This window comes from Mobula hypostoma, chromosome 7, assembly GCF_963921235.1.
Source record: "Mobula hypostoma chromosome 7, sMobHyp1.1, whole genome shotgun sequence".
Lineage (NCBI taxonomy): Eukaryota > Metazoa > Chordata > Chondrichthyes > Myliobatiformes > Myliobatidae > Mobula > Mobula hypostoma.
In genome coordinates, this window is record NC_086103.1 from 164,299,198 (window position 1) to 164,320,415 (window position 21,218).

At 39.9% G+C, this 21,218-nt stretch overlaps 1 protein-coding gene across 2 annotated transcripts in view; it reads right to left on the bottom strand.

The window, feature by feature from the left end:
- Positions 1 to 11,520, bottom strand: part of ube3a (ubiquitin protein ligase E3A) — a 48,312-nt gene extending 36,792 nt beyond the window's left edge. For both annotated transcript variants that reach the window (XM_063054498.1, XM_063054497.1), the window contains exon 1: positions 11,168 to 11,520. Coding sequence is in view for 1 of the 2 variants with exons in the window: in XM_063054497.1 (XP_062910567.1) it covers positions 11,168 to 11,220 (53 nt within the window). In the remaining variant the exon portion in view is untranslated. The remainder of the gene's footprint in view (positions 1 to 11,167) is intronic.
- Between the last annotated feature and the right edge of the window lie 9,698 nt (positions 11,521 to 21,218).

The window sequence follows — 21,218 nt, forward strand, 5'->3', positions numbered from 1 at the left end:
AGAGGGAAATAGAAGCTAATAGGAAAATGAACTCAGTTAAACTGGGACCAACTAGTTATTTTTGCATAGCAACTTCAGTGAATTGCAATGAGAAGCAATACCTGAGCATTACCAAATTCTGAGATGATATAAATTTTGAAATATCTAATTGGCAAACTACTGAGTAATGAATGGGCTACACTATGAACATTATTGTTTAGAAAAGGGATACGAAGGAGGTCAGCATCTTTCCATGAATTCAAAATACATAGTTTCTACATAACTGCCAAAAATTTTAATCCTCAGCTAAGAATTTCTGTTGCCTTTAGTTGAACTCATCTTCACTGCACTATAGATAACTCCTTTCAGTTATTCTTTTAGAGCAGATGAGTTTAAAATCAAATCTACTCCAACAAGTTATGTCACTTGTCTATCATGATTTCTATTAAATCTTATGAATCTAACCCAAGAATTAATTCTCTGCCATGTTGTATATTTTAGAATTAGGGTCTGTCCAAGTTGCATATTTTACTACCAGTTCTTTTATTTGTCCCACAGCCAGGAATCTTATTGGCTCAATTTTTTAGTATCTTGGTCATCAGTAAACTGTCTTTTGAAATGTTAATTCAATTTCTAATCTCTCACCTTTCTTAATTGGTGACTGCGACTAAATGATATCAAGGGCAAATTTGTTCAGATCATTACAGAACCAAAAGTAGTGTGATAGGGTAGCATAGTGGTTAGTATAACACTATTACAGCAGCAGGTGTAAGATCAGAGATTCCACCACTGTCTGTAAGGAATTTGTATGCTCTCCCTATGACAGTGTAGGTTTCCTCTAAGAGGTGCTCCAGTTTCCTCCCACATTCCTAACAAATAAAGTTAGTGAATTTGAGGGCATGTTATGTTGTTGCCGGAAACGTGGCAATACTTGCAATGCTCGCTGATTTGATACAAATGGAACATTTCACTGGATGTTCTGATGTATATGTGAGAAAGAAATCTAATCTTATCAGTTTTTAAACTTTGTGAAAGTGATGGTCCATTTCAAAGGATGCTAACAGAACAGAGCTGCAAAGTGATGCAGCTAGCGGTGCTGTTATCTCAGAGCTCCAGATGACCTGGGTTCAATCTTGACATCCAGACCATATGAGCTTGCACATTCTTTGTATCTGTTTATCGGATATCTTGGTTTCCTCCCGGATCCCAAATATAAGGGATTGGTTGGCCACTGTAAACTTCCTCTAGTAAGTGGATGGTAGAACCTTGGAAATAGGTGAGTTGATGAAATCTTGGAAGAATGTAATAAAAATGAAATAGTAAAAGTGCAGGATGTTTAATGGTCCATATGGACTCTGTGGGCCAAAGAGTCTGTTAAGGTTCTATGATTTAAAAGTTTAGATAGAATAATATAGCACTGAAGTTAAAAAAAAAAGTGCAAGAAACAAGTTTAGTCACTGATCAAAAAGGTACATCTTTAACTCCTAAAGAACCTGCTGAGAAATGGGATTTGAGGACTTAAAGGAGGATGTTTAAAGAAAGTTATGCATAGAAAGACAAATTCAAAGACCGAATTGTGTGCCACAGCCAAGGCAAATGAAGCAGTTAACAGCTGAGCAAAGAAAACAGTAGGCAGAAGAAGCCAATCAGAAGACCGAGTTTTTTTAAATTCAGAGATACAGCAATGAGCACCATTGAGCACATCTACAAGGAGTGCTGTTGCAGGAGAGCAGCATCCATCATCCAGGCCATGCTCTCTTCTTGCTGCTGCCATCAGGAGGTTCAAGACCCTTAAGTTCGAACGACTACGTTCCAACAATTATTACTGTACAACCATCAGGCTCCTGAACAAGTGTGAATAACTTTACTCACCTCAACTTTGAACTGATTCTACAACCTACGGACTCACTTTCAAGGATCCAACTCATGTTCTAGGTATTATTTATTTACTATTATTTGCAAAGCTCATCTTCTTGAAAATTGGTTGTTTATTTGTCTTTGTGTGTAGCTTTTCATTGAATTCTATTGTATTCTGTGTCTTCCTGTGTAAGTCAGCAAAAAATCTCATGACAGTATATGGTGACACATACATACTTTGATAATAAATTTACTTAGTACTGTGAACAGCACGGTAACAGGTCCTTCTGGCCCAATGAGTCCTTGCTGCTCAATTATGTGACCAATTAACCTAACTCCTATGTCTTTCATATGTAGGAGGATGTCATAACAAGAACATATAAACTCCTTACACACAGAATTGAACCCAGGTCACTGGTGCTGTGAAAGCATTACGCTAACTGCTATGCTACTGTACCATTTAGGATAGGTCATAACGTTTAAGCAGCTATTGAAGGTGGAGCTCATAGTATGTATGACAAGAAAGTGCTCGAGATCAGGGAACCATTTGCTGCTCCAGACAAAATGAAACTAAAAAAGGAAACTTCGTAACACGTTTTGCCACAATTTAGCACTTTTACTTCACAATTCATTGGGAGTTTGTTGAGCCTTGGTATTTCTACAAATGTATGGCAGAGAGCTCACAGCCTGGTATGGAGGCTGCAGGGTTGTTTACTCAACCAGCTTTTTCATTAGCACAATTCTCCCCACCGCTGAGGACTTCTTCAAGATGCGGTGCCTCAAGTCAGCAGCACATATCACTAAAGACCCTCACTATCTAAGACATGCCCTCTTCTCATTACTACAAGGGAGGTGGTACAGAAGCCTGAAAACCCACACTCAACAATTTAGGATCAGCTCCTTCCTTTCTGCCATCTGTAACAGTCCATGAATCCAATCATTTGACTAGATATCCAGTGGATCACCCTTCATGATTTCAGCCAATTTCAACATGATGTCAGTACCAATTACACATGATGTTACTACAAATTGCACTCATTTCTCCCACCATTCCCTAAGCAACTCCCTGGATCAGTTTTCCTACCACCAACAACACATACAACCCTGCCACCCCGCGTGCCCCCCCCCCCCCAAAAACAAGAGATACACCACCTGTCCTTATTATACCTTCCCACCAGTCAGGGACCAAAATAAAAATTTTCTTCCAGTTGAAGCAGTAAATCTTGTCTTTCAATTCAGTATAATGCATTCAGTGCTCATGTAGTGGTTTTCTCTAGATTGAAAAATATAAATGCAGATTTGATGACAAATCTGCAGAAAACTTCTGTTCAGTTCATCAAGGGTGATCCTTACATTTCTGGTTGCCTGCCAATTTAATTACCCATTCCACTCTCACTCTGGCTTATATTTTTGGCCTCACTTTTCCTCCAGAGACCAGTGTAAATGAGGAATGACATTCCATCTATTCACTGGACATGTTACAGCCCTCGGACTTCAACATTGATGTCAGCTTTGATAATTAGCCTTTCCAATTTATGTCAGAACCAGCAAGATGCAACATTACTAACCTGCAACTTCTGACAAAAAGGTCTCTGTCCTGAAATGTTAGTTGTTTTCCTTTCCACAGTTGAGGCCTGACTTTGAATGTTGACTTTGAATATTTTCAACATTTTCTGCTTTTATTTTAGATTTCTAGCACAAGCAGATCTTTTGATTTTTACTTCTTACGGCATAGATGCAGCATGAAATAGTGCATTTTGAGCACTCATTTCATATTTCCAGCAATTGCAGTATCCCATGGCTTTCAAATTCACAACTTATGCTCATGCTCATTCATCATGCATAAACCTCATGCCCCTTTTAAACAGCATAACAACAATGGGAAATCCACCACAAACTCCAAGAATGTCAGAAGGTGAAAAACTGTTATCATAGTTAAAGAGAGGTTTGAACAAATGACACAAAACATTCTGCAGTTTATGGTATTCTCTCAAATTCAACTGATAAGACTTTTGAGCATCTACAATTACCTTCAAACTCCAGCCACCAACCGTTACTTTGACTTCTATCACATAACACCCAGTACCCCCCCCCCGCCCCCACACAATCATTAGTAGCAATAGCTTCAGGTCAGGCAGCATCTTCAGAATCTTGATAATGCTTCTTTCTTCCCTCTCATTCAACTCTGATGGAAGGCATCAATACAAAGTATGAACTCTACACTGAGTGCTTCCAGCTTTTTCCTCTCCCCCCCCCCCCCCATCATTTCAAATTTCCGGTGTTTGCAGTGTTTTGTTTTTGTGGTTTATTCACAAACCAGGAATTTGTCTTAGATCAATGCCAAAATACTGCAGGCCAAATTTTGCAAGCAAAACGAAAAATCAAGTTTTCATGTACGAGTTGTATTTCCAGAATTTTCTTAAATTTCTAAACTTTTTGTGCATTTCTTTTAAGCCTCTGCCAAAAGCTTTATTGATTCAGGCTTAACAAATTGATACTTTAACTCTCTTTACCCAGGCTACCATGGTAGGCTCCATCACCAGCAAGAATCAGATTAAAAGTTGAAATGTTCCTAAATTTGCATGGTTTTAACAAAAACCATACTTAATCTGCATAAATGAGTTGATGCTCCAATCTTCAGTTCTTATCCATTAAGTTGTAAAGCATGCCACAGCTCCTGGATTTCTTCTGGTCCAGGGGATTGTTGGTTTTCACATTCATACTCTAATAAGAATGGCAATTTAAACTCAAACATCTTAGTATTGGCAAAATTGCCATTAAAACACACAAATTATCGGGCAGATTTTTATTTCTTACTAAGAGGTTTCAATAACTATAGTTTGATTAAAAAAGACTTTTAAAATTCAGATTTTAATAATTTATTTTTGATAACCACCAACTCGTTAAGACAAGAATCTATTTGGTAAAGCTGTTAATTACTTCCTGTTTCCTTCATTGCTACATCAGTACTTTCAGAAGTGATTTAAAAAAGGACCAAAAGATTAAGTACATTTTTTAAATATTAGGATTGCACCAGCAAATTGGATAACTACATAGGAATAAAAACTGATAGGGAAGATAATTTCAACAATGTTGGTTATATTGAGTACTGGGTCGAAAACAATTTGAACTTTTTTTAATCCTGACCATTTTCAAACAGCTACTGAAAGGAAACATTTTTATTTCCTGCTAAGACTAATTCAAATCCCAGTCAGAAGGGTTTTAGGAGACTTTTTGGGCATCTCAGATTCTAGTCAATTTTGGTGAAAGTGATATAAACAGGACTTGTCAAATTTCCTTTCCTTTAATATTCAATGTTTTTTTTGGTGTCAACACAACAATCTAAATGAAACATACCAACAAGAAAACAACCCTCTTTGTAAATAAGAACCTCCAAACTCAACATATGTAGAACAGTTGGTGGCAGGATGCAATTTAACCATCCTTTTAACTTTTCCCATTTTCATTCCTGAAGACATCAGCTGGTTGCTAAGGATCTTAGAACACTTCAGCCAAGTGGTTATAATCAGTACAAATGCTATTTGACCTTAGAGACTGGCAGCTGATCTAATTCTATCTTAACTTGACAGTCAGGTTGCTGAACAGTATTCAGAAAGAGCAATATTTTTGTTTTCTTAACGCTAGGCAAGAAATGCACTGTAAAATTACCACTTCTACCCAGTAGAGACATCAAACTCAGTAAAAAGCAGAGCTTAAATAAAGAGTCTTAATGGGCTATGTATTCAAGTGATATGTTGGATAACTACGTCAAAGTTCCAATCTAGAGCTTTGATAAAGTGCATATTATTCAAATACATGAAGTCCCTGCAATAATGTTGATTGTGAAAAGAGGCACACTAGGGGACATTAAATGCAATCTAAAACTCAGGTTCCAAATGCCTTTGAAATAATTTCCTTTGGGATCAATAAAGTATGACTATGACTAGTTATACTGCATATAAAATTTCATTTACTAGATTACAAAAATAAACTTGCACAAATTTTGAAAGTTGGACAGCAGAACCAGTTCTTTGCTTATTAAAGCATTCCTTGAAGTGTTTAAAAGTAGTAATTTTGCAGTTTTATTCAAAGATGAAAATGAAGGAAACATTAAGAAGAAAATTATACTCAGATAGGGTTTGCAGTATCTTACAAATAACTAGATTTATAACAAAATCAAAATGAAATGTGAATTTAATAAAAAACATTACCTTGATCAACTTTTGTAAACTCTGATTGAAATGCTTATGAACATGATAAAAACATTTGGAACAACCTTCCTGATACCCATTTTCCTCCCCAGTAAACAAAAGGCATGAGGGCAAACCTTCGAGAAGCACTGCAATTAGCAAAGTGTCTCGTTTTCAACCTGGACAGTTGCGAGAGATCAGAGAATCCTGACAGCTACTTGTATGAACAAGGACCAAGATACCATGGATTTTGAATCTCCATTAAAGATAGAAAAATTCAACATTATATAATTTTAGATGCAATCCATATTCCAAGATTTCCGAATCAATTGATTATTCAAGGGTTTGCGAACAAAACTAGAAACTCAGAAATAACATACTCTACACTTAAGACTGAAGCAATCAATTTAGCACCCACAGTACCATTTATACTAAGAAATGCTGGTATATTTAACATGCTTAGAATGTGATACTGATGAGACTGTAGCCAGCTGCACATTAGAGTTCTTCTATATTATCTGTGCATTAATATGCAATTACTCTCAGTGTTTAATTCTCAGCTTTCATTTTTTGATCTTGTGCATTTCAATATTACCTCCTTCAAAAGATATTATTCATCAACATATGATCAACTTAAATTCAGCATAACAAATTAACTTGTATATCCAAAAACTGGTAGAACTCGCACTGTGCTCTCTTAAAAAATATTAAGCCCCATAGTTACAGATCTTCAGCTGAACTTTTAACCTACTCTAAGATCAATCTAAACTTTCCCTCCTACATTGCCCTCCATCTCTTCTATCATCATATGCCTAAGATTTTCTTAAATGTAGCCGCCTCTACCATTACTCCAGACAGTGCTGCATGTAACCACAACCTAAAAAAAAACATGTAGCTCTGAAATCTCACGTACATGTTCTTCCAATCACCTTAAAATTATGCCCCTTTGTATTAGCCATTTGAGCCCAGAGAAAATGTCCCTGGCAGTATACTCAATCTATGCCTCTCATTTTTTTTACAGCATGGTAACCAGCCCTTCCAGCCCAATGAGCCCAAGCCGTCCAATGAAAGCCATTTGATCAATTAACCTACTAATCTTTATGTCCTTGACTCAGCAGCGCCCAAACTATCTTGGGTGTTTAAAGACAGCAAATCTTCCCCAAAAGCTGTTGGTAAGCTTATATTGATGTGTAATTGAAAGCATACTAACCTACTGGATGACAGTATGGTACACTAGCTGCAACAAGGTGGACCAAAAGTCACTTCAACAAGTGATCAGGACTGCACAGTTAATCATCGGGACAAAACTACTAGATACGGAAACATCTTCAACTCACGAAATCGCGATGGACTCATTCACCCCAGTAATCACCTGCTCAATCCCCTACCATCAGGCAGGAGATACAGAAACATCTCTGCATGGACATCCGGACGGAAAATGCTTCTTCCCCCAGGACTGTCATACAACTGAACAATGACCTTCCACCACCCCCCACCCGCCCAATCCCACAGTCCACAGGCACTATGGGCAATCTCTAAATGCAATACATGGGCATAATCTTTGATGCTATTTTATATTTAATCATTGTATTTTATAACATGGGCATGTGCAACATTTGAATGGAGAAGCCACTTTAATTTTACAGTTATTTGTTTTTAATTCAGTTGTAACTTTGATGTCATTCCAAATAAATAACTCAGATGTTATTTTTATTTTTACTCATTGTGCTTTTAGTAACTGAATTACCAGTATCCTGTGTTGCACTGAATGGAGCATCACTACAATCTCAGCACCTTCAACAATGACAATAAAGCTGTAATTATGTGGGAGGAAACCAAAGCACCCGGGGGAAACCCATGTAGACACAGAGATAATGTACAAACCCTCCACAGATAGCGGTGGGAATTGAACCTCAGGTTGCTGGTGCTATAATAGCATTATGCTACTGTGAACCCCATACAGACACAGGGAGAATGTACAAACCCTCCACAGATAGCGGTGGGAACTGAACCTGGGGTCGCTGGTGCTATAATAGCATTATGCTGCTGCACTGCCTATCAGATATTATATTTAAGATTTCACTGCAGAACATTCATGCAATGATTTCGAGTGCAAAACTGATCAAACTATCAAGCTAAAAAAATTGATTTGAAACTCAAGTATAACTTTGGTTATAGTGTTTTTCTCAGCATAATACTTGAATAGCTATTGATTGTATCAAATGAAATATTTCATAAGATACGTCACAACATAAATCTCAAGATTTTATTTTAAGAAATTTTATTTCTTAAATGTGACGGATTTCCAGTGCACCATTATGAACAAGAACTAAACCTAAGTCCAATTTTATTATTTGCACACTTTCCAGAGTAGACAATGGACAGGTCATAGTAGACAAGTTACTCTGTGCTCGAGAAAAATCGAGCAAGTCAGGCAACACCACACTCATCAACTTAGTCTTCGACCTTGCCTGCAAAACGTTAAAACAAGGAGAGATACACTAGTATGTTTCAGTGTTTTAGTGCCTATCTGAGGTATTCTGGCCCTATCTGTAAATATAGATGGATCAAGTCCCCAACCCAACCAAAGGCGGATACTTTTATTTTAAGAGTTCTTCTAGATAATTCTGAGGTCATGCCCTACCATTGTCATAAACGATAGCTCATAATCCAGAGCTATTAATGCTTCCTGCAAAATCAATTATAGAAAATACTAAATTATTAAACTGTAAATACTGAAATATGAAAAAAACAAAGTGATGTGAAAAAGCAAATGTATTTGATTATTTTTTAAATATTCACAACTCCCACATGGAGGATTCTGTGCCACGGCGCAGCTGACAGCAGTCTGAGAGATGCAGGTCAATACTCACATTTGATCATTAAACCCTAACCAACCTACAGCTGCTCTCATCAATCAAGGTTTATGAAAATTATTGATTCACCAATGCCTGAAGTAATTTGGTGCAATCTGACATTTAGGATGATATTTAAACACCTGTGGCTTTTACAATAAAATGAAATTTATCATTTGTTAACATGGTGGATGCCACTAGACAATGGACTGAATTTTAAGGACAGTACAATTTCCACTCACCAAGAACAGCAAACATTATTTTAGTCTAACAAAGAATAATTTCATTATCAAAAATTAAAACCATTTTTGCAGCAGCAGTCTCATCAAATCCATTTTTCCAAAAATAAAATTAACAAATGTGCCTCCCAACACATCTTACACAGAAATGTTATTTGCACAAGGCAAATAATGACAACAACATCTTAGAATCATAGAAATTTCTAATTAGCAGGCCTTTTGACTTCAAGTGCAATTTTGAAGAGCAATTCAATTACACTCCCTATTTCTTAGTATCAATTTCGTCCCATCCCCCCCAAGTATTCAGTTCATCTGAGAACTTCCACATCCATCGAACTTTCAAGCAACACATTTTAAATCTTAATTATTTAACGCACAGATGTTTTTACACTTGTTGCGTGGGCAACCACCTTAAATTCTTGGAATTCTGGTTACTGAGCTTCAGCAGTGAAGGGTTGTTTGTCACTCTCCCCAAACCCTTTATGGTACTAAAACTTTGTCAAACGTCTTCAGGACTTTCATTACTCCAAGAACTACAGCCTCACCAGTCTACTCATAGAGCAACATCTTATATTCAGTCTGAGTAGCCTCCAACTTGATGGCCGAATATCAATTTCTACAGCTGGTAGAAAATTTTCTCCCTCCCTCTTCCTCTATTCCCCACTCTGACCTTTTACCTCTTCTCATCTGCCTATAACTTCCCCTGCGTCCCCTCTCCCTTCCCTTTCTCCTATGGTCCACTCTCCTCTATCATCTTTCTTCTCCAGCACTTGACCGCTCCCACCCACCTGGCTTCACCACCTTCCCTTCCCTCTGCCTTTTTATTCTGGCGTCTCCCCCCTTCCTTCTCAGTCCTGAAGAAGGGTCTTGGCCCAAAATACCAACTGCTTATCCATTTCCATAGATGCTGCCTGGCCTGCTGAGTTGCTCCAGTGTTTTGTGTGGGTTGTTTTGGATTTCCAGCATCTGCAGAATATCTTGTGTTTACTCATGTAGTTCCTGGTTCCACTCCAAAGTCATCAAATAATTTAAAATTGAAGGGAGTATTTTCTTAAGACAGTTGTGATTCTTATCATCGTCTCCTCAAACAGGATAATTAATCAGAATGTATATTCACACTTAGAATTAAGATGATTATGGAAATCAGGTAGAAAAACTAGAAATAAGACCCATAATTTTACTGAAGGGCAGAGCAGGCTTAATAAACTGTATCACCAACTCATGTTTTAACTTCTCTCATGCTTGGTGTATGGAACCTGCAATTTCATGTGCTACTCCAGCAGACACCAGGTTCTGCATAACTTCCTGTATTTTAACTCTTGTACCTCCAACTATGTAGTGCAAAGAAAGCTTAAGTTTCAGTATGATGCACTTTACTCACGTAACCGAATTAAGCGCGAAATTCACTTTAAACATAATCCCTTGCACTACTCTGTCTCAATTTAAAAAGATTCAAGCCACAAAAATACAGCAAACAAACGTATGGTGGGAGAACATCTTGAATCCAAAGTTACATATCTACAACAGTTTCTAGCTTTAAAATGGCAAAAAGCTTGCAAAACTTTTGTTGCTACTGATTTCCCTGTGTTAGATCCACGCAAGTAGGGACTCACGAAACAGAAAATTGCACTTTGCATCATTAAGTGATAGTTTCTCTTTTTTTGAACTTTAGACGAGCAACAGATCAACAATAGACCCTCCCCTCGTGGCTCTTTTGACTGCAAGTCAGAAATGACAACGTATCTCTCAGTTATCGTTTAATAAATTTAGCAATAGTCGAGGTCAGAAATTTCTAAAATTGAAGTCTGGTTTGAGACAACATCCACCCACCAAAATTATGAATATTACGAACAAGTTATTGAATTATTTTAAATAAAACAGATCAACCAGGACCCATTACAAAACAGAGGCAGAGAGGAGAGCAGAACAGGGAAACCCTTGGCCCTTCCTGCTGTCAGGAGCAGACTAGAGGAGCAGGGTAGGCCTCGAGTCTCAGCAGCAGGGAAGTGAGGAGAAACCTGGGCCTCGAATTAGCACCAACACCGACCTTGCGTTCGCCTCCGCTGGCGCACACTTCGAATTGCCCTCGGCGGAATTCATACGAGAGTGGGTGAGAAGCGGGGCAGCGCCGGAGGGGAGGTGGGGAAGGCCTTGCCCAGAGGCGGGGTGGGTGTGCGAGGGCAGCCTCTGCTCTCCGGCTCCAGCTCCAGCCCCAGCCCCGTCTTTCTTTCTCTCTCTCTCTCTCCCTCCGTGTGTTTCCCCTCTCCTTGCTTCCGGCTACTGCTGGTGAGGACAGGCTCCGGGTGTCTCCTACAGCCGGCCCGGACCTCGCTGCTGCTGCAGCCGCCGCCACCCCTCAACTCCCCGCTCCGCCATCTTGATGCGAAGACTCCCGTTGGGTGCTGGCGCTCCCAGCATGCCGTGCGCTGCGGGGCTCGGGGGCGAGCACCGTGCTCGCCTCTTAAAGGGGCACTGCCCTCTCCTCTCTGCCAATATCCCCTTCCCACAACATGCAGAATCTTGTCATCCTTCAGCATCCCGTCTCACTGACGCTTCTACTCCCTCCTCCATTTACAAATAAAGGCTCCAATGTGGTACTAAGACAAGAAAAAGTATTCCTCACAAGAACTTGTATTTGTAGAACGTTCCAATTTAGAATTCACAAATTGCTGTTAAACATAGCACTACAGACATCTTTCCACTTGTAAATAATGAATTCCACAGCAAGTTTATAAACATATTTTGATCATAAAGTCAAAGTCGAGTTTGCTGTCATATGCACAAGTAAATGTATATACAGTTTGTACTGCAGCAGCATTATCACAAGCACATAGTATCAGATAAGCAGCATTGACAGGGTAAACATAAATTAAACACAAATTATTCACATTTATATAAGAAAGAACATCATTAGAACAATAAAGTCTATTATGGTGCAAAGTGATCAATATGGTTATGGTGTTGCTTTATAGAGGAAGTGATTAGGGTTGTGCAGATTGGTTCAAGAACTGAATGGCTGAAGGAAAATAGTTGTTCTTTAACCTGATGGTGTGGGACTTCAAGTTCTGTTTCTCAATTCGAGTTTATTGTCATATGCACAGGTAAGGTGAGGTGCAAGTAGAATGAAAAACCTGCTTGCTATAGCATACAGGCATGTAGATCCTGTCAATACAGAGAGTAAATTATACATGTAGTGAAAAAAGACTGTGCCAATCAAGGCACTCGTGCCAAATGAAAACATCCTGAGGCAAGTCTACGGTAGTGCAAGGTGCTCTGTAATGATCCGCTGCTGAGGTTGTGCAGGTTGGTTCAAGAACCTGAAGGTTGTCGGTAAGTAGCTGTTCCTGAAACTGGTGGTAAGGGTTTACAGGACTCCTGCCCAAAAGCAGGAGTGAGAAGAAGCAAGAATATGTATTTATTTTATTGATCTTGTGCATTAATTTACACCATTGTGCATCCTGGCTGCAATGTGCAACTACTCTCTCTACAATCATCTGGAGAACATTCTTCAAAGTAAGTTTATTATCAAAGTACATCAATGTCACCAAGTACTACCCTGAGATTCATTTTCTACCAGGAATTCAATGATAAACTACATACAAACAAAGACTGACAAATTATGCAAATACAGAGAGAAACAAATCAGAATAATAAATAAACTGACATGTGTCTTCAAAAACATTTTCAATCTTTCATTGCTATAGTCAAAAGTTCCCACCTACTTCGAAAGGGCAGTGACTATACCAGTGTCCAAGAAGAGCAGGGTGAACTGCCTTAATGACTATCAACCAGTAGCACTCACACCTACCATGATGAAGTGCTTTGAGAGGTTGGTTATGGCTGGAATCAACTCCTGTCTCAGCAAGGACCTGGACCCAGTGCAGTTTGCCTATTGTCACAATAGGTCTACAGCGGATGCAATCTCATTGACTCTTTATGCAGCCTTGGATCACCTGGACAATGCTAATACTTATGTCAGGCTGCTGATTATTGACTACAGCTCAGCATTTAATACAATAATTTCTACAGGTCTTATCAAAAAGCTCAGAAACTTGTGCCTCTGTACCTCCCCCTGCAAATGGATCCTTGACTTCCATACGGAAGGACCACAATTGTGCGGAGCGGACCTCGCTGATAATCAACACTGGCCTGCCTTCAAGGATGTCTGCTTAACCCACTGCTCCACTCTCATTCCCATGATTATGTCGCTAGGCGATCTATGAACTTGCTGATGACACAGCTATCATTGGCAGAATTTCAGATGGTGACGAGAAGGCGTACAGAAGTGAAATAGATCAGCTGGTTGACTTGTGTCAGAGCACTAGCCTTGCACTCATCATCAGTAGGACCAATGAATTGACTGGATTTCAGAAAAGGTAAGATGGAGGAATACACACCATTCTGTATAGAGGGATCAGAAGGGGAAAGAATGAGCAATTTCAAATTCCCGGTGTCAACATCTCTGAGGATCTATCCTGGGGCCAACATATTGATGCAGCTACAAAGAAGGCACAATAGTGATTATATTTCATTAAGACTTTGAGGAGATTTGGTTTATCACCAAAGACACTCATAAATTTCTACAAATGTGCTGTGGAGAGCATTCTAACTGGCTGCATCACCATCTGGTACAGAGGTAGGGGGCACTGCATGTGATCGAAATAAGTTGCAGAAAGTTGTAAACTTGGCCAGCTCTATCACAGGCAATAGCCTCCCAAGCATCCTGGACATCGTCGAGGTGCAATGCCTCAAAAGTGTGGCATCGATCATTAAGGACCACATCACCCTGGACATTCTCTCTTCTCATCGTTACCATCAGGAAGGAGGTACAGAAGCCTGAAGGCACAGCCTCGATGATTCAGGAACAGCTTCATTCCCTCTGCTATTAGATTCCTGAAAGGACATTGAACCTACCTCACTACTTGTTTAATTTAATATATATATTTACAGCAATTCTGTTTTTATTATGTATTACAATGTATTGGTGTTGCATAACAACAAATTTCATGACATATGCCGATGATATTAAACCTGATTCTGATTCTAAATAAATAAATACATTAATAAATAAATAATACTGACAGTGAATCCATAGGTTGTTTAATGATTCAGTGTTGTGGTAAGTGAAGGTTGTTCAAAAGCCTGATGATTGAAGGTGGTATGGATCCTAAGGCTTCTATACCTCCTTCCTGATGGAAGCAGTGAGAATAGAGTATAACCTGGTTGATGGGGGTCCTTGATGATGGATGCTGCTTTCTTTGTAGATGAGTGTTGCATGGTATGTTAATAGACAATAGACAATAGGTGTAGGAGTAGGCCATTTGGCCTTTTGAGCCAGCACCGCCATTCACTGTGATCATGGCTGATCATCCACAATCAGTATCCAGTTCCTGCCTTATCCCCATAACCTTTGATTCCGCTATCTTTAAGAGCTCTATCCATCTCTTTCTTCAAAGCATCCAGAGACTTGGCCTCCACAGCCTTCTGGGGCAGAGCATTCCATATATCCATCACTCTCTGGGTGAAAAAGTTTTTCCTCAACTCCATTCTAAATGGCCTACCCCTTATTCTTAAACTGTGGCCTCTGGTTCTGGACTCACCCATCAGCGGGAACATGCTTCCTGCCTCCAGCGTGTCCAATCCCTTAATAACCTTATATGTTTCAATAAGATACCCTCTCAGCCTTCTAAATTCCAGAGTATACAAGCCCAGTCGCTCCAATCTTTCAACATATGACAGTCCCGCCATCCTGGGAATTAACCTTGTGAACCTACGCTGCACTCCCTCAATAGCAAGAATGTCCTTCCTCAAATTTGGAGACCAAAACTGCACACAGTACTCCAGGTGTGGTCTCACCAGTGCCCTGTACAGCTGCAGAAGGACCTGTTTGCTCTTATACTCAATTCCCCTTGTTATGTTGTGCTGACATGCAATTCTGTCCGCCTTTGCTGTGAGAATGTGAAACGAAGGAGGGTACAAATAATTCCCAGGAATATTCACAATTAGATTTTCTGTCAGCTTGATTTCAATGTTGCCCAGATTTTTTTTTACACTATCTTGCGAACAGGGCTTGTGTGTTCCTTGTGTGACTGGGCATCATGCATGCCTTCAGCACCGATGATCATGGGTAACGCACCACTGGCTGCAAAACCTGGGCTTCTGCTTGCTTGCACTGCAGTTAAAATGCAGCTTCCCCTGTGCCGTCAGAAAACTTTCCATCTAATTATCTATCATCATTTTATATTTTCTTCATGTTAGGGCAGCATGGTAGCACAGGAGTTGGTACAACGGTTTACAGTGTCAGCGATCGCCAGTTGGGTTTCAGCTTCTGCCATTGTCTGTAAGGCGTGGGTTTGCTCTAGGTGTTCCAGTTTCCTCACACATTCTGAACGACCTACGGTTAGTGTTAGTAAGCTACCTTGGTGCTGGAAGCACGATGACACTTGTGGGCTGCCCTCAGCACTTCCACGGATTATTTTGATCACTGACGCAAACAGTGCCTTTCGCTGTATGTTTCAAAGTTTCAGTATGCATGCGAAAATTAAGCTAGTCCAAACTTTACAAAATATTGTGAATGGTTTGGCTACAACTCAGATCTTGGAGCTCTGACAATGCCAATTTGATGAATGTCTATTACACCAACTTTCCACTTTCTGTTGTTAAGTCAACTTCTTTGCCAAGTCAATAATACTATGACAAGTTATTCAATTCAATTCAATAAGTTTATTTGTCATTTAACCATGTATGAATACTTGTGAGTACAGCCAGATAAGACAGTGTTACTACAGGGTCATGGTGCAAAGACATTACCAACAGTCACATACAGTAGACACACACAAGATCACAATCATGTAATGAGTCCTGAGGCCCTCCTCTCCACTCCCTCCTGCTGTGGCTTGAAGCATACATGTAAACAAACCCATATAGAATATCAGTAAAAATACAATGGTGCAGAATATGCATGTATATATACAGTCCAGACTACGCCCACCCCAGTCCACCAATATCATCTGTTAAAACTTAGCTATGAAAATAAGTTTAGCACATTTGGTAACTTAAACAAAGTCAGAAATATTTGTAGACTGTGAAGTATCTCTAGAGTGAGTTAAAATTCCAGGTCAATGCTTGGAGTCTCAATTAAAATTCTCTATTATAGAAACATAGAAACATAGAAAATAGGTGCAGGAGTAAGCCATTCGGCCCTTCGAGCCTGCACCGCCATTTATTATGATCATGGCTGATCATCCAACTCAGAACCCTGCCCCAGCCTTCCCTCCATACCCCCTGACCCCCGTAGCCACAAGGGCCATATCTAACTCCCTCTTAAATATAGCCAATGAACTGCCCTCAACTGTTTCCTGTGGCAGAGAATTCCACAGATTTACCACTCTCTGTGTGAAGAAGTTTTTCCTAATCTCGGTCCTAAAAGGCTTCCCCTCTATTCTCAAACTGTGGCCCCTCGTTCTGGACTTCCCCAACATCGGGAACAATCTTCCTGCATCTAGCCTGTCCAATCCCTTTAGGATCTTATATGTTTCAATCAGATCCCCCCTCAATCTTCTAAATTCCAACGAGTACAAGCCCAGTTCATCCAGTCTTTCTTCATATGAAAGTCCTGCCATCCCAGGAATCAATCTGGTGAACCTTCTTTGTACTCCCTCTATGGCAAGGATGTCTTTCCTCAGATTAGGGGACCAAAACTGCACACAATACTCCAGGTGTGGTCTCACCAAGGCCTTGTACAACTTATTATTATTATGTTAAAGAAGTGGTACAATATTAAAACCTGGCACAATAGTATAGTGGTTAGCACATTGCTTTTCAGTACCTGGGGATCTGGTTCAATTCCCACTCCTGTCTGTAAGGAGTTTGTCTGTTCTCCCCTTGACTGTGTGGGTTTCCTCCAGGTGCGCTGGTTTCCTCCCACAGTCCAAAGATGTACTGGTTGTTAGGTTAATTGGTCATTGTAAATTGTCCTGTGATTAGGCTAGGATTAAATCGGCTGTTGCTAGGCAGCACAGCTCAAGGGTCTGGAAGGGCCTATTTTGCACAGTATGTCAATAAATAACAATAAGTAAATAAATGTTGAGAAATGTGACCAATAGAGAGGCAGAGAATAATACATCTCACAGGAAAACAGTACCCATTATTGAGGGCCACCACCGTCCAGGCCATGCTCTCTTCTCGCTGCTGCCATTGGGAAGGAGGTACAGGCAGGGATGCAGTGCTAGCTGGAGCGCACTGCTGATCTCCTGGGATTTTTACACACAACAGACTCTGGAGTTTACAAAGAATGGTGTCAAAAACAAAAAAAAAATCCAGCGAGTGGATTTAACAAGATGTTTTCGCTCACAGAACAGCCACTCACTGGATGTTTTTTTGTTTTTGGCACCATTCTTTGTAAACTCCAGAGTCTGTTGTGCGTAAAAATCCCAGGAGATCAGCAGTTTCTGAGATACTCAAATCACCCTGGGCGACACCTAATTAATTAGTTTATTTCGGCTCTTTTCTTAAAGAGGTGCCGGACGTGCTCCGGTGCGCTCCAGCTAGCACTGGACCCCTGAGTACAGGAGTCTGAGGTCCCATATCACCAGGTTCAGGAACAATTATTATCCTTCAGCCATAATTTTCCTCAACTCTGATTGGATTCCATCACCTACGGATTAAATTTCAAGAACTCTACAACTCGTGTTCTCAGTATTATTTCTTCACTTTTATTTTAATATGTGTAGTTTGTCTTCTTTTGCATACTGTTTGTTTGTCAGTCTTTGTATGTAGTTTTTCAGTTATTCTATTCTATTGTGAATCCCTGCAAGAAAATAAATCTCACGATACTATGTATGGTGAAATATATGTTTTTTGATAATAAATTTTACCTTGAACTTTGTCTCTGTGCTGTCTGTCTCTATGACTCTCTTAGATCAAGCAGCATCAGTGAGGGAAAATGAACTCCAATTTTAGATCTCCTCACCGGAACTATAAAGCTGACGGGACAAGTGTGTTCGAAGTCTCAGAGGAGAGGAGGATGAAGAGAACAGCAAAAAAGCATATGTGATAGGCAACAAGTTCTTTGAAAAGTGGTGGCTCTGAACAGGAAAGAAAAAATGAAACAAATTCAAACCTAGAGGTACAGGATAGAGAGAAAAGAAAGGTTCCCTGAGATAGTTAAATTTAATATTAACTCTCTGACCATCATGTACCCTGGTGAGAATTGTCCCCTGAGCCCAAGTAGAGTATTGTTGGAGTGATATTGGACACTGAAAACTCTAACTACTAGATTGAGTATTTGAGAACGTGAATTCATGTCTTCTGTCTGAAATCACAATTAATTTCTAATTCTGGTCAGGTATCAAAAAAGTTAGAACTTTCCATTAATGAAAAACACCTTTGGGAAAGAAAGGTTCAAGAAATATTTTACATGTCAAGTGAATCTTTTTACTTGAAGTTTCAGAAAAATGAGATACAACATGTACTGTTTTTGTTATAATGACTGACAACTTGCTAGAAGAGGATATTCTTATGGTTTATCACTTTGGCTTATTTTCCTCATCTTTCTTCTACAAAGCATATGTCATGAAGATTGTATTATTCCATATCTAGTCATTGTACTTTCTTTAAATAAAGTGTCCCTCATCACAAATAGTAAGTTTTTGACAGGCAATGTTCACTGTCCCCTCTAAGTTGCGTCGGAGTATACCTGTACAGTAACTGAAATGTTCCCACACACACCCCATCTGTTACCACGCTGCAGGAGTTTTCTTTCATTTGTTTTATTAAGACGCTGTGCAGCTTTCAGACCATGTAAAAAAAAATTCCTGCTCAGAGCAATGATTGGTCCATGCAGCTGATTAAAAAAATTAGAGGGAATATTTGCAATGCTATAAGAATGCTTCTGTAGCAACACATACTAAATGGTAGAGGAATTCAGCAAGTCAGACAGTATGTATGGAGAGGATTATTCCCTTCCATAGATGTTGCCTGGCTCGCTATGTTCCTCCAGCATTTTGTGTGTGTGTGTGTGTTGCTCATGATTCCCGGCATCTGCAGAACCTCTTGTGTTTAAAATTTCTTCTGTGCAGCTCGCGTGACGGCAAAGTGTTTGTTCTGTATCTTAGAACACCCTCTGAGCGGGAAATGATTGATATGGCACTCCATCTCCTACACTTAATGCTTACACAAGGAATTCAGGAGAATGCCTGGAAACTTGATTTATTATTGTCACATGTATCAAGATACAGAGAAGAACCTTGTTTTGCATGCCACCCATTCAAATCATTTCAACAAATCAGTGAATCACCGTAGTACGAGGGAAAACAATAACAGAATGCAGAATAAGGTGTTACAGCTAGAGAGAAAGTGCAGGTAAACAACAAAATGCACAGCCATAATGTAGTAGATTGTGAGGTAACGGGTCCAGCATATCATATCATGGCAGTGTTCAATAGTCTTGTAATAGTGGTATAGAAGCTGTCCTTGAACTGGTAGTACACACTTTCAAGATTTCATATCTTCTGCTTGATGGGAGGGGGAGAAGCAATAATGTCCAGAGTGGGTAGAGTCTTTAATTATATTAGCTGTTTTACCAAGGCAGAGGGAAGTATAGACAGATTCGATAGAAGAGACACTAGTTTCTGTGAATCTTAATCATTTTCCACAGTGTTCCAGTCTTTGCAGGAGCTGCACAGCGGTCCATTTGGCGAAGGAAACATGGGACATTCAAAAATGTCCCATGGCTCTTCGACACAACCCTGACCAGGCATTGGAAGTGAATAATGGAGACACGAGAGACCGCTGATGCAGGGTTTCAACCCAAAACTCCAACAATTCCTTTTCCCCCCACGGATACTGCTTGACCTGCTGAGTTCCTTCAGCGTATTATTTGTTACTTTGAAGATAACAGGATACTTCTATGCTTCACCTTCCTTCTTGGGTTGAGCAGGAGCTATTTACAGCATCCTCCAACTTGCTATCCACTATTAAATGGTTTTTCAATATTCCAAGAAAGATTATTTTTACCCCCCCCCCCCCCACAAGACCTAGGAGCAGAATTAGGCCATATGGCCCATCGAGTCTGCTCTGCCAGTCTATCATGGCTGATTTATTTAGCCCCTCAACCTCAGCACGGAAGCAGGCCCTTCGGCCCATCTAGTCCGTGCTGAACTATTAATTCGTCTAGTCCCAATGACCTGCTCACAGACCATAGCCCTCCATACCCTTCCTATCCAAGTAACTATTCGAATATATCCTAAAATGTTGAAATTGAACCCGCATCCATCAATTCCACTGGGAGCTCGTTGCACACTGTCATCACTCTCTGAGAAATCTCCCTCATTCTCCAAAGTTGCAGGGAATAAAGTCCCAAACTATTCAATCTTTCACTTGAACACAGGTCTTCAAGTCCTGGCAATACTCTTGTAAATTTTATCTGTACTTTCCCAATCTTATTGACAACTTTCCTATAGGTAGGTGACTAAAATTGCACACAAAACTCCAAATTTAGGCTCACCAACGTCTTATACAACTTTAACATAACATCCCAACTCCTGTACCCAGTACTTTGGTATAGGAAGGCCAATGTGCCAAAAGCTTTCTTTAAGACCCTGTCTACTTGTGAAACCACTTATGGATCTGTATTCCCAGATCCCTTTGATCTACCTCACTCCTTAGTGCCCAAACTCTCACTGTGTAAGTCCTACCCTAGCTTGTCCTCCTTGTCTGCACACTTGTTCTGCATTAAATTCCTTCTACTATTTTTCAGCCCGTTTTTCCAACTGGTCCAGACCTGCTGCAAGCTTTGATAGTCTTCCTCACTGACACTACACCCCCAGTCTTGGTGTCATCTGCAAATTTGCTGATCCAGTTTATCACATTTATTATCCAGATCATTGATATAGATGATAAACTACAATGAGCTCAGCACAGGTCCCTGGGGCGCTCCAGTAAGCACAGGCCTCCAGTAGCAGAGGCATATTACCACTCTCTGTCTTCTCCTGTGAAGCAACATCTAATCCAGTTTACTACCTAATCTTGAATGGCAAGCAACTGAAACCTCCCATGTAGAATCTTGTCAAATGCCTTACTAAAGTCCATGTAGACAA